This window comes from Elgaria multicarinata, chromosome 8 (genome assembly GCF_023053635.1).
Source record: "Elgaria multicarinata webbii isolate HBS135686 ecotype San Diego chromosome 8, rElgMul1.1.pri, whole genome shotgun sequence".
In the NCBI taxonomy this organism is placed as follows: Eukaryota; Metazoa; Chordata; class Lepidosauria; order Squamata; family Anguidae; genus Elgaria; species Elgaria multicarinata.
Window position 1 is genome coordinate 3,045,668 of NC_086178.1, and position 17,204 is coordinate 3,062,871.

Below are 17,204 nucleotides of genomic sequence, written 5' to 3' on the forward strand. Positions count from 1 at the left end.
GGGGGGTGAAAGCAGCTCACCTGCCTAGGGTGCAAAATAGCCTGGCACCGGCCCTGTTAACAGTTGCATAGAAAAGGGAATTTCAGCAGGTGTCCTTTGTATATATGGAGAACCTGGTGAAATGCCCTCTTCATCACAACAGTTAAAGTGCAGGAGCGATACCAAAATGACCAGATTTAAAAGAGGGCAGGGCACCTGCAGCTTTAACTGTTGTGATGAAGAGGGAATTTCACCAGGTGCTGCCTGCATACAAATGACACCTGCTGAAATGTCCTTTTCAATACAACTGTTAAAGATACAGGAGCCCTGTCTTCCTTTTCATAGGGTCACCCTAATCATGAGTAGACTGGTCCCAAAGAAGAGGAGACCATGCCAAACAGGAGGCATAGCATGATCCCTGAATCAGCAGCCTCTAGAGCTGCAACCATTTCACCTTTCTCTTCTCTGCCTTGTTTTGCTCAAACCGGACTCTCAATGCCATTGGCTGGACTCACCCTTGAGACAAAATACTTCCTTGAGTCATACGGGTCAGCATAACGTCGCGGGTAGAGAATGCTCTTGGAAGCAGATGATGGAGCATTGGTGGCTGTTGGTTCTGCAGGATTTTCAGCACCGCGATTCCCTTTGTCTCTCTCTTCCACATCCTTTTGCATCTCTACAGTCTGGAACTCCTGGTCATTTCCAACATCTGACATTCTGACAGCCTTAAAGCCAAACAAAAGCAGCCCAAATGGTTAACCCGGTTGCCTTGCCTGCCTCCACTTATTCATCTATAAGCTTTATGTGTGAGAGACTGAGGCCACAGCTAGACCTAAGGTTTCTCCTGGGATCATCCAGGGTTCGCCCCTGCCTGAGCACTGGATCTCCTGTGTGTCACCTAGATGAACAGGTTTGACCCCTGGACGGTCCAGGGGTAAACCTAAGGTCTAGCTATGGCCTGAATGTGTATGTTATGCAAGGATGTGTATGATTGTATGGATATGTATGCAGTCTGATATGTATCAGTCCTGGGCCCAGTGCTCTTCAACATTTTGATTAATGATTTGGACGAGGAGGTGCAGGGAACGCTGATCAAATTTGCAAATGACACAAAATTGGGTGGGATAGCTAATACCCTGGAAGACAGAAACAAACTTCAAAGTGATCTTGATAGGCTGGAGTGCTGGGCTGAAAACAACAGAATGAAATTTAATAGGGATAAATGCAAAGTTCTACATTTAGGAAATAGAAACCAAAGGCACAGTTACAAGATGGGGGACACTTGGCTCAGCAATACTACAAACGAGAAGGATCTTGGAATTGTTGTAGATCGCAAGCTGAATATGAGCCAACAGTGTGATACGGCTGCAAGAAAGGCAAATGCTGTTTTGGGCTGCGTTAATAGAAGTATAGCTTCCAAATCCGTGAGGTACTGGTTCCTCTCTATTTGGCTCTGGTTAGGCCTCATCTAGAGTATTGCGTCCAGTTCTGGGCTCCACAATTCAAGAAGGATGCAGACAAGCTGGAGCGTGTTCAGAGGAGGGCAACTAGGATGATCAGGGGTCTGGAAACAAAGCCCTATGAAGAGAGACTGAAAGAACTGGGCATGTTTAGCCTGGAGAAGAGAAGACTGAGGGGAGACACGATACCACTCTACAAATACTTGAAAGGTTGTCACAGAGAGGAGGGCCAGGACCTCTTCTCAATCAGCCCAGAGTGCGGGACACAGAATCATGGGCTCAAGTGACAGGAAGCCAGATTCCGTCAGGACAGCAAGAAAAAGTTCCAGACTGTTAGATCAGTACGACAATGGAACCAATGTCTCATGGAGGTCGTGGGCTCTTCCACATTAGAGGCCTTCAAGAGGCAGCTGGACAACCATCTGTCAGGGATGCTTTAGGGTGGATTCCTGCATTGAGCATGGGGGTGGACTCAATGGCCCTATAGGCCCCTTCCAATTCAACTATTCTATGATTCTATGACCAGTGGCATAGTGGCGGCAGGGGCTCTGTGGGTTGAAGCACCTGGCCTTTTTGGTTTGCAGGGATGATGACACCATCTGCCACCCTCCTCGGACTTTGCTGTTCCCTCTGAGCTTAGCTGCAGTCCTCATAGTAGCTGGAGGAGAGGGGGAGAATGGATTTTCCCAGTAATTACATATCGTTTCCTCTTGTAATTAATGTGAAGTCTTTGGGGGGAGGCTAGATCTGGAATGGACAGTTAAGACCTGTTTTCTTTGCAAAAGACCATCTCCTGCTGGAGATGAAAATGGGTAGAAAACAGGTTTGTAGATACGGATCAACACAGTTGCCTGGATTTTTGGGTTCTTCTTGGGGGGCGTGGCTATGAAGACTGTCATGAGGAGTACCTGCACTTCAACATTTTCCAGAACACCACTGCAGATGTCATCATAATTGCCGCTAATAAAAAAAAAGTATTGGTGTTTCTCTCCTACGAGCCTTCGCTCACTACATCACTGGTTACACGTTTGTAACCAGATAAAACTCTTGGCTGTATAAGTTCCAACATTGTTCAGCAATTTCAGTTGAAAAAATGAGAGTGGTTCAACCAAATGAAATGACTGTGCCCTTTGTATCTCTTCGTATCTTTTGCATTTATTTGATAACAATTAAGCCATAAAATTGTTCCAACCCTGTGCCTGTCACACAAATGCTTAAAAAGAAGAAGTATACGTTATCATAATAGAATAAAATGGCTTGGAACTTTTAATGTTTATAACCACAGGGATATGTTTCTATGTATACAGCAGCTTTTAGAATTGAAGCATCTTCAGAGGAGACATGATAGAGGTGTACTAAACTATGTTCAGTAGGGCTGTGCACGGACCCCCCCAATTCGCTTCGGATCCTGATTCAGACCTTCTGAATTCAGCCCGATTCGCTTCTAATCGCTTTGGACCTGTTCTAACTTGCTTCGGATCTGTTTCTGGGTCCTCCAAATCACCCTGCCTTGGATTTGGGATTTGGCAATACGCAGCCCTAATATTCAGTACTCCTTTTTCAAAGTACTCCCCAGTTTGAGAACTTCTCAAACTGCGGAGAGGCAACGAGTGGGGTACTGCAGGGTTAAGTCCTGGGCCCAGTGCTCTTCAACATTTTTATTAATGATTTGGACGAGGAGGTGCCGGGAACACTTATCAGATTTGCAGATGACACAAAATTGGGTGGGATAGTTAATACCCTGGAAGACAGAAACAAACTTCAAAGTGATCTTGATAGGCTGGAGTGCTGGGCTGAAAACAACAGGATGAAATTTAATAGGGATAAATGCCAAGTTCTACATTTAGGAAATAGAAACCAAATGCACAGTTACAAGATGGGGGATACTTGGCTCAGCAATACTACAAAAGAGAAGGATCTTGGAATTGTTGTAGACTGCAAGCTGAATATGAGCCAACAGTGCGATATGGCTGCAAGAAAGGCAAATGCTATTTTGGGCTGCATTCATAGAAGTATAGCTTCCAAATCATGTGAGGTACTGGTTCCTCTCTATTCGGCCCTGGTTAGGCCTCATCTAGAGTATTGCGTCCAGTTCTGGGCTCCACAATTCAAGAAGGACGCAGACAAGCTGGAGCGTGTTCAGAGGAGGGCAACTAGGATGATCAGGGGTCTGGAAACAAAGCCCTATGAAGAGAGACTGAAAGAACTGGGCATGTTTAGCCTGGAGAAGAGAAGATTGAGGGGAGACCTGATAGCACTCTTCAAATACTTAAAGGGTTGTCATATGGAGGAGGGCCAGGATCTCTTCTCAATCCTCCCAGAGTGCAGGACACGGAATAACGGGGTCAAGTTAAAAGAAGCCAGATTCCAGCTGGACATCAGGAAAAACTTCCTGACTGTTAGAGCAGTACGACAATGGAATCAGTTACCTAGGGAGGTTGTGGGCTCTCCCACACTAGAGGCCTTCAAGAGGCAGCTGGACAACCCTCTGTCAGGGATGCTTTAGGGTGGATTCCTGCATTGAGCAGGGGGTTGGACTCGATGGCCTTGTAGGCCCCTTCCGGCTCTGCTATTCTGTGATTCTATGATTCTATGAATGTGCAAACCATTATAACAGAGGGAGACCCAGCATACCCAATGCCCAGAGCTAAGGCTTAGCGACAATTCAAGCCATTTTCTTCTCTCCCAATTAGTGATGGCAGTAAAGTTCTGGATACACATTTCCCCAGGTTGTTCTGGTTTATCAAAATTCATCTCCCCAATTTCTCAGCTACGTTCTCAAGCTGAGAACATGTAGGCTCACTTTTTCTCATATTCTCAGGTGAGTTGGAGAAATTCTGAAGAAGGTCTTTCAGGGGTGAAGAATCTACATTTTTAGCACAGAGTAGCAGTCAGAGGCTTCTCTTCCTTCTCTTCCTTTCTTTTCAACTATTTCCAATCCTTGTTTTTATTTAAACAGTTTTTGCCACTGGTTTCCCATGGTGGCAGTGACACCCCACCTCCCAACATAATGTTTTAAAAAGTTCAAAGATTCCTGCTTGTCCCTCAGTTTTGTTTTTAAACTTTTCCAGACGTCAACACGCGACGGGGCAAGGGAAAGCCCCGTCGCGTGCTCCACGTTTTCCCCCTTAAAGGGCCATGTGCGCAGGAGCGCACCGCCGAAACAGGTAAGTCTTTTTTAAAAATAATAAAGGGTTCCCCGCTCCCCCTGATTCCCCCCCGACGATGTCTGATGCACCCCCGTCCTCCCCCCGTCCGCGATGGCTGTCCCCGTCCCCGTTCTTCTCCCCCCATCCCCGATGCCCGCGCCCGTTCTTCTCCCCCCCCGTTCACCAGGCCCATCCCCGATGCACGTGCCCGCTCGTGCCTGCTCGCCAGCTCCCCCGTCTCCGATGCCCGTCCTTCTACCTCCCCTCTCTCCTGCTGGGTCCGGTCTTTCCCCCGGCCCCCATCTCCTCCCCCTGTGATCTCCCCTGGCCCGATGGGCACAGCGCTCCTATGGAGTGCTGTGCCCAGTCCGTGGCTTCTCCTGGCTACTCGCGAGTAAGCGAGTAGCTGGAAAAAGCCCCGGATCCTGCTACACCTTCCACAGCCCCGGGTCCGCTTATCCCGGGTCAAGGGAGGACTTAGCCTGGCCTGACCCCGGAATCCCCTGTGCGTCATCTGGATGCACAGGAGGGAGACCGGGCCTCACACCGTGCTAACTCCTCATCTAGCAATGGCCATAGAATAGCAGAGTTGGAAGGGGCCTACAAGGCCACGAGTCCAACCCCCTGCTCAATGCAGGAATCCACCCTACAGCATCCCTGACAGATGGTTGTCCAGCTGCTTCTTGAATGAGATTGCACAGGGATTATTTGAGAGAGTGGTTTTGGAGTATTGTGGATGAAAGAACATATATTGATAGAGCCATTTAAGAGTTACTTTATTATTCAGCAACTTATTATTGTAATTAATAAAGCTGTATTTGTTTATAAAGTTCTATGCCTACTGCTTGTGACTGTGTAGGGGGAAAAGGTTATAAAATAAAGTCTGAGTGTCCTCACAGATAGAGGACTGGGTATGGCTTGGGTTGGGCCTGGTGGCAGCAAAACCATGGGGGGGGGCAGATCTACACTAAGCAGGATATAATATTTTGAAAACAGTTTGAAAACTATATCTGGAGTTTGTCCTGGGCCCCAACAGATAGGTGACCCTATGGAAAGGAGGACAGGGCTCATGTATCTTTAACAGTTGTGTAGAAAAGGGAATTTCAGCAGGTGTCTTTTGTACGCATGCAACACCTGGTGAAGCCAAGAGAGCTTCAGCTGTGGGGCGGTATATAAATGTAATAAATAAATAAATAAATAAATAAATAAATAAATAGATTCCCTCTGCATCACAACAGTTTCAGCTGCAGGAGCTATACTAGAGTGATCAGATACAAAAGAGGGCAGAGCTCCTGCAGCTTGAACTGTTGTGATGAAGAAGGAATTTCAGCAGGTGCTGCATGCATACACATGGCACCTGCTGAAATTCCCTTTTCTATGCAACTGTTAAAGATACAGGAAACAAAGCCCTATGAAGAGAGACTGAAAGAACTGGGCATGTTTAGCCTGGAGAAGAGAAGATTGAGGGGAGACATGAGAGCACTCTTCAAATACTTCAAAGGTTGTCGCACAGAGGAGGGCCAGGATCTCTTCTCCATCATCCCAGAGTGCAGGACACGGAATAACGGGCTCAAGTGAGAGGAAGCCAGATTCTGGCTGGACATCAGGAAAAACTTCCTGACTGTTAGAGCAGTACGACAATGGAACCAGTTAGGGAGGTTGTGGGCTTTCCCACACTAGAGCCATTCAAGAGGCAGCTGGACAACCGTCTGTCAGGGATGCTTTAGGGTGGATTCCTGCATTGAGCAGGGGGTTGGACTCGATGGCCTTATAGGCCCCTTCCAACTCTACTATTCTATGATTCTAGGAGCCCTGTCCTCCTTTTCAGAGGGTCACAGTTGTCACTACTGTTATAAAGCATTTTAAAGCAGCAGTGTAGATAGATCCTGCCAAGGTGGTTCCTGCTTGGGGTGGGAAAGGCCTTAGAGAAAGGGAATTCTCACTGAGGGAAGACGGGAAGGCCACCATGCCCCCTTCCATCCCATGAACAAAGGCTGATTGGACTGAGTGCTGAATCTTTCTTCAACACTGGCCATAGGCCAACATCTCCCACCGCACCTGAAGACATCAGGCTAGCTCAGGGGTCAGAAGGCGGGCCATGAGGCCCACAACGCTCTCCTCTAGCATGTTGTGGCCACCTCCCAGCACCCTCCCGCCTGAGGTGACTACCTCGCTCTGCCTAATGGTAGGGCCAGCCCTGAGAGACTTCAGCAAAAGTGGCAGTGGTGAGGGAGAGCTGAAAGCTCTCTGCAAAGGGAACCAGGGACGTTTGCATCCCTGGCAGAGCGCGCCTTGGATCTTCATGGTGCCAGGACAAGCCAGGGGTGTGGAAGAGAATGGGGCAATGGCTTGGCAGCTCATGGCGGCAGCTGGGGGGTGGGAGCATTTAGGAACCTCTTTGTGCCTTCCATGATGTCATTATAATACTTGTATTTTATATTATGGTTTTATACTATTGTTCTGTTTTGAATTGTCTTAAATTTGTAAACCGCCCAGAGAGCTTCGGCTATTGGGCAATAGAGAAATACAATAAATAAATAAATAAATAAATAAATAAATAAATAAATAAATATAAATTAGAAGCACAACGGGGGGTGCAGAATTCAGAACTGGGTTTGGAAAAGCAGTGCTCTTTTTCCTCCAATATTTTAAGGGTGGAGAGGGAAGCTCAGATTATTTTGCTAATTTATGACATTTCCATGCCCCCCCCGCCGCCCCCCCCCCCCAATAGCCAAAGCTCTCTGGGCAGTTCACAACAAATTAAAACCATAAAGTGCAGCCCGATGAAACATAGCATCAAACTTTTTTTAAAGTTTAAAACCACAGGATAAAAAACAAACCAAACTAAAAACTAGCAGCCCTGTAACAATTTAAGAATACAAATGGCAGATTTAAAAACAACAAGACCTAGAAGTCCATAATGCCTGGGAGAATAAGAAGGCCTTCTCCAGGTGCCAAAAATACCACGAGGAAGGTACAAAACGGGGCTCTCTTGAGCGGCCGGGGGAGTGGGGGGTGGGATTCCACAACCAGTGTACCACGATGGAAAATCCAATATCTGTGAGCTCAGGTGGGTACACCTGTCACTACTCCCGACATTAGGTGTGGCTCCTCTCTCTGCTGCATTTCCCATGAAGCTTTAGACCTGCAAACAAATTCGCAGCAACGCCAGTCAACAATCTCCTGGCCTCAGTCCAGTTCACTTCGGGGCTGTTTTCTTTTATCTGCCCCCAGCTAGGCTGGCTGAGGAGTTTGATAATATGGCGGAAGCATATCTGCCCGTGTGCCATGAACTCCTCACTCCCTGATGCACTGCAAATCAAACAAAGCAGTCTTTTTCAGCTCCTACCCTGTTTGAAACTAAACTGTTTGCCAGTTAGTAGCACAGGTTACATATAGATAGGCACAAACTCACTGGGAGAAAGTGACAATGGCCCCATTCAGAAGACACCTTAAACCATGGCTTCAACCATGGTGGTTATGCCAGAAAGCCGAGCTGTATTCAGAAGACACCTTAAACCACGGCTTTAACCATGGTGAATAAAGCAAAAAGCCTTATTCGACGTGGTTAAAGTTGTGGTTTAATTTATTTATTTATTTATTTATTACATTTCTATACCGCCCAATAGCCGGAGCTCTCTGGGCGGTTCACAAAAATTAAAAACATCAAAGTATAAAACAACAGTATGAAAGCATACTATAAAATACAATGTAAAAGCTCAACCAGATAAAAACAGCAGCAATGCAAAATTTAAGGTGTCTTCTGAACACAGCCTGGCTTTCTGGTTTAACCAACATGGTTAAAGCCATGGTTTAAGGCGTCTTCTGAACACAGCCTGGCTTTCTGGCTTAACCAACATGGTTAAAGCCATGGTTTAAGGCGTCTTCTGAACACAGCCTGGCTTTCTGGCTTAACCAACATGGTTAAAGCCATGGTTTAAGGCGTCTTCTGAACACAGCCTGGCTTTCTGGCTTAACCAACATGGTTAAAGCCATGGTTTAAGGCGTCTTCTGAACGGGCCCAAAGTATTAGATGGATATTAGTGCACTTAACCTTCTACCTCCTGATTTATTGTATAAGAGCCAGCTTTATGTAATGGCTGGTTCTTTTAAATGTGCATTCCGCTGTTCAAGTGCATCAAAAGCAGTTGCACGGTCTCAATTCCAGTTCCTGTCCCAGAATACCACTGCTTGTTTATTTCAACAGCCTTATTCACGTGATCAACCACTTAATGTGCTGCAATTACTCATTGGCTTCTAGGCTACAGGAGACTAAATCACCATCCTGTGAATTCCACGTTGCTGCAGTCCAGTCCTGTCACCCAGCTGTAGATTTTCCTCTTTGCATTTTGGCTTTTTCAACAATGCATCTAGTCCTCATGGGCCTGAAATTTAGCAACCTGTGAAAAGGCCTCGTGAAGATTTCAGAAGCCTGGGCCACAGCTAGACCTTAGGTTTATCCTGGGATCATCCAGGGTTCGCCCCTGCCTGAGCACTGGATCCCCTGTGTGTCACCTAGATGAACAGGTTTGACCCCTGGACGATCCAGGGATAAACCTTAGGTCTAGCTATGGCCCTGGTGACAGGCTGAGCAGGGTTTAGCCAAGGGTGGTGGCGAGGCTATTGCACTGCCCATTGATTCAAGACACATCTTGACCAAAATTTATGGAATGTTTGTTTCCCCACTGCCTATTCGGTTTATAAAAATCTGCTTGTTCTTGCTTCAGGGCACATGACTCTGACTAAAGCCAAACAAATGTAAGACAGTAACACCTCCATTTTTAATCTCATTTCAAGGCCACACCTGCTTTGCATGCAGAAGGGCCCAGGTTCAATCCCAGGTAGGTACTAGGTGATGGGGGTAAACACCCTTCCCTGCTCAGGACCCCTGGAGCACGGCAACCAGTCAGAGCAAAGAATACTGGTCTAGACCGTCCAATGGCCTGACTCGATGTAAGGCAGCTTCATGTATCTTATAATTGGGCACACTTGAGAACACAGCAAGGCACACAGAGAGGGGTGAACTTAATCCTTTTCTGTGAGCACACCTGAAACAGGGACCACGTGGGGAATGAAATTTAGAACCTCAGGTGTCCTTGATCATCATCTACAAGCCCTTCGTTGGCAAGATTTTTAGTTGGGTTTCATCCCTGGGAAGATGATTATTCCTGGGGCAAGTCAGGAGCTTCCACCCCAGTGGTTATTGGCTGAAGTTACACCTTTTGAACAGGGATCCCTCCCTATCCATTGTGGTCACTTTGGCACAGTGACAAGGTATTCTGCCCCTGCTCTAGAGTGCTGTCACCTTCCCTATGATTCTACACACACAAACACACACACACACACACACACACACACACACACACTCCATAGTCGAGTCTTGGCATTGAAAATTAGGGCTTTGCTTCGCTTCGGAGTATAGAAGCGATAGCGAGGTGGCCTGATTCGCCTCCGACAAAGGCGGAGACGAAGCAAGTGGGGGGGCTGCGGATCGAAGTGAAGGGGATCGAGACCAAGCGGATCCTTCACCTCGATCCAGAGCTCTGAAAAAAAGGTAAGTGGGGGCTTACCTGGCGCTGCTGCAGTCTGTGCGGCAACGGCGGCAGAGCCAGGTAAGGGGGCAGAGGGGAGGGGGGCTTACCTGCCTCTGTTGCAGTCCGGCGGCGGCTTCAACTGAGGCTGAGGCTCAAACCGGAAGACCAGGCCGCAACCGTGGTCTGCTCCTGTTCAGGGCAACTTCAAGCCCCCACCACCACCATTGCTCTCCCTTCATGTGGTTTTTCGACTATAAACCAAACGTGTCCTGGACTGCCCTTGAAAGAGAAGACTGCCCTCCGATAGCTCTTCATACAAAGGACAGTCCTTTGTAAAGTAGGACACCTGCCCTGGCCACCCTATCTGCCTCACCATTGCAGACGGCAGCTTCATTCTGGGCGGTCCAACCCGGCCAGGTGAGTGTCCTTAATTTGGATCCCGCATTACTGCCCCTCTGTGGCGCTCTCTGTCTGACGCAGCCCCCCGCCTGCCTGCCTGCCTGCCTGCCTGCCCGCCCGCCACCCCCATTCCGTGCATTCTTAAGGAGATCACCTTCAGTAAATAACTTGACTCATCCTGAGAAAGGGAGCAAGCTTTCCTGGCATCGCTCTGCGGACTGTTGCTGCAAAGTCACGCTGACCTCCGCCTGCAGGTTCTCCTGGCAATTGCTGGGACCCTGGAGGGGGGGTGGGACCACTTAGCAATATTGCCTAGGGAGGAAGGAGAGCAACATTTTGCTCCCATTAGCTAATATTCAATGCACAGGACGTCCCAGGCTTGGCAAGACAGAGCTCCTGACAAGGCGATCCTGCCTCCCTCTCATGAAAGTAGGTAGAATTCCAGAAAAGAAGGCCTGCTGCACCTTTGGGTTCGGGTGAGCCTGGCCATCAAAGTGCAGCTACAGGTAGGGGCTAAGAGACCCAAGGATTCTCCCCTCCCTGCTCTGCCCTGCCTCAATGCATCCTGCACAACAGCTGATAGGTAGGAGGGGTCTGAAGGCTCCTGGGTCACAAACCCACCCCCTTGGGTCCTGATTGGCCCAGGGAGAGGGATAAAAGCCCGGGGCGGGGGGGGTCAATCCAGCAGCTACATGTGCAGCCCCGATGATGAAATCTGTCAAAGGGGGAATTCTAAGCATTGCAACTTCTCATGGAAGTAGGTGTGAAAAGCTGCATTTCTTGGAATGAGCCTCTTTTATACAACTATTACATTAAATGTATGGATTGTATTACGATTTATTTATTTATTTATTTATTGCATTTGTATACTGCCCCATAGCCGATGCTCGCTGGGTGGTTTAATCCTGCAGGTGATAGGGGGCGTACAGGGACCCAATCTTTAATCCTCACAACTATGCTGTGAGGTCAGTTAGGCAGAGAGAGACAGCATCGTGGCTACATGGCGCTTTGAACCCGGGCCTCGGAGTCTCCCCACACCTAGTCCAACACCCCACACGCTTCACCCCACTGGCTTGGGAGCCACCCCTGTTGTCCTCCTTTTCAGCTGGACCCCCTAACTCTTCTCCCCACTCCTCCACCCGTACAGTCGTAACTCTGCTCTGGAAAATTTGAACACAGTATTGGATGAATCTGTCAATTTCACTTTATCTCACTGTCCCCCACATCATAACTTTGGCTCATCCTGAATTTTGAGATATTTTCTTTTAAATGTTGGCATGAAAATCCATGCATTACGGTGCTTATTATTATTATTATCATTAGTAGTAATAGTAGTAGTAGTAGTATTGCACCATCAATGTACATGGTGCTGTACATAGTAAAAGAATAAAACAGCAACACCCTGCCACATAGGCTTACATTCTAATAAAATCGTAATAAAACAATAACAAACGGAAGAGAATACACCAAATAGGCTCAGGGGACAATAAAACTAACAGTGTGAAAGTAAGATCAAAGACAAGTTCTAAAAGCTGTAGGAAAAGAAAGTAAGAAAAGTTTTCAACTGAGCTTTAAAAACAGCCATTGAAGTCGTGTTCTGCAAATGCTCTGGAAGAGAATTCCAGGCATGAGGGACAGCGAGAGAAAATGGACGGAGCCGAGCAAAAGAAATAGAGGCCCTTGGGCGGGTCAGAGACATGGCATTCAATGAGCGAAGAGCATGAGCAGGGCAATAGTGTGAAATAAGAGAAGAAAGATAGGAAGGAGCTAAACTGTGAGAAGCTGTGAAAGTCAACAGGAGAAGCTTATATTGGACTCTGAGGTGAATTGGAAGCCAATGAACAGATTTCAGAAGTGGAGTAACGTGGTCAGAGCGGCGAGCCAAGAAGATGATCTTAGCAGCAGAGTGGTGGACAGAAACCCACGAACTGGTGTAAGAAGAAGGAAGGCCGGTCAGATTTTTGTGAACCGCCCAGAGAGCTTCAGCTATTGGGCGGTATAGAAATGTAATAAATAAATAAATAAGTAAATAAATAAATAAATAAATAAATAAATAAATAAATAAATATGTTACAATAGTTCAGCCGGGAAATAAAGTAATTTTGCGTTGCTGCTGTTTTTATCTGGTTGAGCTTTTATATTGTATTTTATATTATGGTTTTATACTGTTGTTTTATACTTTGAATGGTAGGGTGACCATATGAAAAGGAGGACAGGGCTCTTGTATCTTTAACTGTAATGGAGAAAAGGGAATTTCAGCAGGTGTCAATTGAAGAGGGTGAAATTCTCTCTTCAGCAACACAGTTAAAGCTGCAGAAACCCTGCCCTCTTTTGTATCTGGCCACTCTACTATAGCTAGTGTAGCTTTAACTGTTGTGATGAAGAGGGAATTTCACCCACTTCAATTGACACCTGCTGAAATTCCCTTTTCTACATTACTGTTAAACATACAGGAGCCCTGTCCTCCTTTTCGGATGGTCACCCTAAATGGTTTTAATTTTTGTGAACCGCCCAGAGAGCTCCAGCTATTGGGCGGTATAGAAATGCAATAAATATAAATAAATAAATAAATAAATAAATAAGCATGAACATAATAGTCCAGCTGGGAAATAACCAAAGCATGTATAGTGTTCCTAAATACACGCCCATCTGTGTGCATTTTTGCCTAATATACACATATACACATAATAGACACAACCCTGTTTCCTTATATAATGAATTTTTGAACATTATTTTCACTGCATTTGAATGGCCTTGTTCAGAAGACACCTTATAAGGCTTTTTGCCTTATTCAGCGTGGTTAAAAGCCGTGGTTTAAGGTGTCTTCTGAACAGGGCCAATGTATTTTCGCATTTTGGTAAGCCTTGTTTAAACTGGAGAACTCTGTTGTAAAAATTTAGAGAAGTGCAATTTCAGATAATGGAGCTTTATTTGCTGACATGGTGTTTCAAAAGTTCAAAATTAGGTAAGTTTGCATTAAAATGTGAACCGAACGAATTTCTCCCCCACCGCTATTCACACATCCCTAGTCATGAGCTCCGAGGAGCACAAGGTGCCAGGTGTCATGACTCTGATACCTCAGGCATAATGGGTGGAGACTGTAGACAATCATGGAGTATGAGGTCTTCATACCTTAACATAATAAGAGTAGGACCAAAGTGTCCTGTGAGCAGGTGTATGGAGAGAAGCATTTTTAGGGAGCATCAAAATGGTGGCCACGTTGAAATCAGTTGTTGATTCCATGCTTTGGACTCCAATGTCATCATCACTCGCACAAAGTTTAGGGCAGCAAGGTTATACTTTGGGACACGACCAAGACCTGTTCACTGCCAGCCTGCAAGCCTAGTAATGCCAGTTTTGAGAACTAGCTACAGCTTCTGCTGTAAAGAATCCAAAAGTGACCCAATCCTCTCTCAGAGGATATGTCACCCCGCAAACTGGAAACATCTTCACATGAATTGGAAATAGACAACAGCAATGGAGTAGGCTGTGAGCAGAATGGAGCCATTTTAGACCCAGGATCCCAAGCTGTCAAGCCTGTACCTTTGTTCTTAAAATAGAAGAAGAAGAAGAAGAAGAAGAAGAAGAAGAAGAAGAAGAAGAAGAAGAAGAAGAAGAGAGCTGGTGCTCCAAACTGGTTGGACCGGGAAGACCCATGTTCAAAACCCCACGTACAACCCAAAACCTTATTTCCATAGCGTGGCCATTTTCGAATTACCCCCAAAGAGGACATGTATCACCAAGAAAGAGGACACCAATTTGCATTTGCTAATTTTTATGTGTCGATATAAATATATAGGAATAATTATAATTTTAAAAGAAATAGAAATACACAAATAAAGTACATCTCACCCCCAAACTGTTTTTAACAGTGCATACTATGTTTTTAATCAGTATTTTATGTATTTTATGCTTGCTGTTGTTCCCTGCCTCAATCCAATCGGAGAGGCGGGTAAGAAATATTATTATTATTATTATTATTATTATTATTATTATTATTATTATTATTACTATTATTATTATTATCTCACCATAGTGTGGCTATTATAGCCAGGTGACCTATGTGCTAACTGTTTTAATTGCTTTTACTGCTTTTAAATTATATATTGTTTTAACTTGGTTCATGGTTTAATTTGTTTGTAGCTGTGTATATTTATTGTTTTATACTGTATGCTTTTATCTGTACGCCGCCCTGAGATCTTAATGATATAGAGCGGGATACAAATGTTTTAAATAAATAAATAACTGTTCATGGGCAACTCCAAGGCCTGGGCTCTGCTCTCTCTCCTTATGGTACTTTGAATTTAAATCAAACACACATTGGACTGCCCGTCAAACAGAGGACTGCCCTCTGTAAAAGAGGACACATGGCCACCGTAGCATTTGTATCCAGCTTGGTCTAACCAAATTACTCGGCACAACACATTTAAGTCTGAAGACGAGCTCTAGGAACGCAAAAGCTTGCTCATTACTTTCCGGCATTTTCCTCGACCCTAAGAAAGGTATTACCCTGCTATAGCTTTGGTGTTGTTGTTGTTTTCTCTTATGGAACAAGAGAACTGCAGAGAAAATCTTCACGTAACCTCATGGTGTGCCTTCTGTGTAACTCACTGCCTTTCAACTTAACCTACCTCACTGGGTTGTTGTGAGGGGAAAAGAAAAATAACCCCATTATTAATAAATATATCATGGGGGGGGGGGGGAATCCACGTAGTGACAGCTGTTCCAGGAGCAGAGCAAAGACTGCAGTGCTTTGGAAATACGTCTCTTACTCCTACACACACACACAGAGAGAAATACACTTCCTTCTTCCCCTACAAATATTGTGTCAGTTTCTCCCTGCTATAGGAGACGTCCCTGCAGAACAATCTCACGTACAAGGGGGTCCAGGCGGCCCTTACCTGTCTCAGGTGTACTTGAGTAGATTCTTTGCCAGCCCTTAGCACAGCGCTGACCCCCACACAGCCAGATAAAGGCTCAGGTTACCTGGCCAAACAGCACTGTCTGGTCCGGAAGGCTGGATGAGGAAGTGCAGAGACTTGCTGGGAACAGGTGAGCTTGGCGGTTACCTCCCAGCCAGGTGCCGGAGTGGGGGTGGGGAGGAGTGTTTGCCTTCCTCGCCCTGCTGTTGAAGGCTCTGCAGATGTGAAAGTACTTACTGACAGCTGGTGTGCATCACGGTTCATAAGTGGAAAAGGTGGAACCCGCGTCAGTCGCCACCTCTTTGCAGTTGGCAGGGTGGACCTCTGCAGCAACACAAGGCAACGCCCCATTTTTAGGGAGTTAACGTGTGGTTGTGTGTACATTTCTACGGGTCCTCTAAGCAAGTGCAACTGTGCAATATTACTTCCGCCCCTCGCATAGAGCAGGCAGCTAAAATCAGGGACGGCTCCCTAGTTTCGGAGGGCCTCCACCGGCCGCCTCTCTCAGTGAATCGATCTGATTAATTCCTGCACTGAGCAGGGGGTTGGACTTGATGGCCTTTTAGGCCCCTTCCAACTCTACTCTTTTATGGTTCTATGTCACCAGCTCTTATTGCTCCTTTTTTTCATTGCTCCTCCTTGCTTCTTTGACAGGCAGAAAGCCAGTGACCAAGGATGATGTAGCCTAGGGTGACCCTATGAAAAGGAGGACAGGGCTCCTGTATCTTTAACACTTTCATTGAAAAAGGAATTTCAGCCGGTGTCATTTGTATATAGGGAGAACCTAGTGAATTTCCCTCTTTATCACAACATTTAAAGCTGCAGGTGCCCTGCCCTCTTTTGAATCTGGTCACTCTAGTATAGCTCCTGCACCTTCAACTGTTGTGATGAAGAGTGAATTTCACCAGGTTTCCGCTCTGACCATGTCACTCCACTTCTGAAATCTCTTCATTGGCTCCCAATTCACTCCAGAATCCAATATAAACTTCTCCTGTTGACCTTCAAAGCTTTTCACGGTCTAGCTCCTGCCTATCTCTCCTCTCTCATCTCACACTATTGCCCTGCTCGTGCTCTCCGCTCCTCTGATGCCATGCTTCTCGCCTGCCCAAGGACCTCCACTTCCCTTACTCGGCTTCGTCCTTTTTCTTCTGCTGCCCCTTACGCCTGGAACGCTCTTCCAGAACACTTGAGAACTACCAACTCAATCACAGCTTTTAAAACTCAGCTAAAAACTTTTCTTTTCCCTATAGCTTTTAAATACTGAGTTTGTTCTGACTCTATACTGTTAGCTTCACCCTACCTGGTGCCTGTTTACACTTCCCTGTGCCTGTTTGCATTCTCTTTCCCTCCTTATTGTTTACTACAACTTTATTAGATTGTAAGCCTATGCGGCAGGGTCTTGCTATTTACTGTGTATAATCTGTACAGCACCATGTACATTGATGGTGCTATATAAATAATAATAATAATAATAATAATAATAATAATAATAATAATAATATATACAAATGACACCTCCTGCTGAAATTCCCTTTTCTATGCAACTGTTAATGATACAGGAGCCCTGTCCTCCTTTTCATATGGTCACCCTAATGTAGCCATCTGCTGCTGCTGCTGCTACTGCTGTTCCTTCTCTCTCTCTCACACCCACACCCCCACACCCACACACCCATTGTCTCAACCAGAGGAGGAGGCAGGTGAATAAGGGTTTGATGTGCAGCAATTAGGAGGTGATAAGGACAACACACTGCTCGTTTTTGC

At 46.0% G+C, this 17,204-nt stretch overlaps 1 protein-coding gene across 1 annotated transcript in view; it reads right to left on the minus strand.

The window, feature by feature from the left end:
* TPRG1 (tumor protein p63 regulated 1) overlaps nt 1–15,510 on the minus strand; it is a 62,390-nt gene extending 46,880 nt beyond the window's left edge. Inside the window, exons 1-2 of the mRNA XM_063131411.1 lie at nt 15,423–15,510; nt 495–704 (exon numbers count right to left, since the gene is read on the minus strand). Of these exons, the coding sequence (XP_062987481.1) occupies nt 495–695 (201 nt within the window). The 5' untranslated portion in view covers nt 696–704; nt 15,423–15,510. The remainder of the gene's footprint in view (nt 1–494; nt 705–15,422) is intronic.
* Between the last annotated feature and the right edge of the window lie 1,694 nt (nt 15,511–17,204).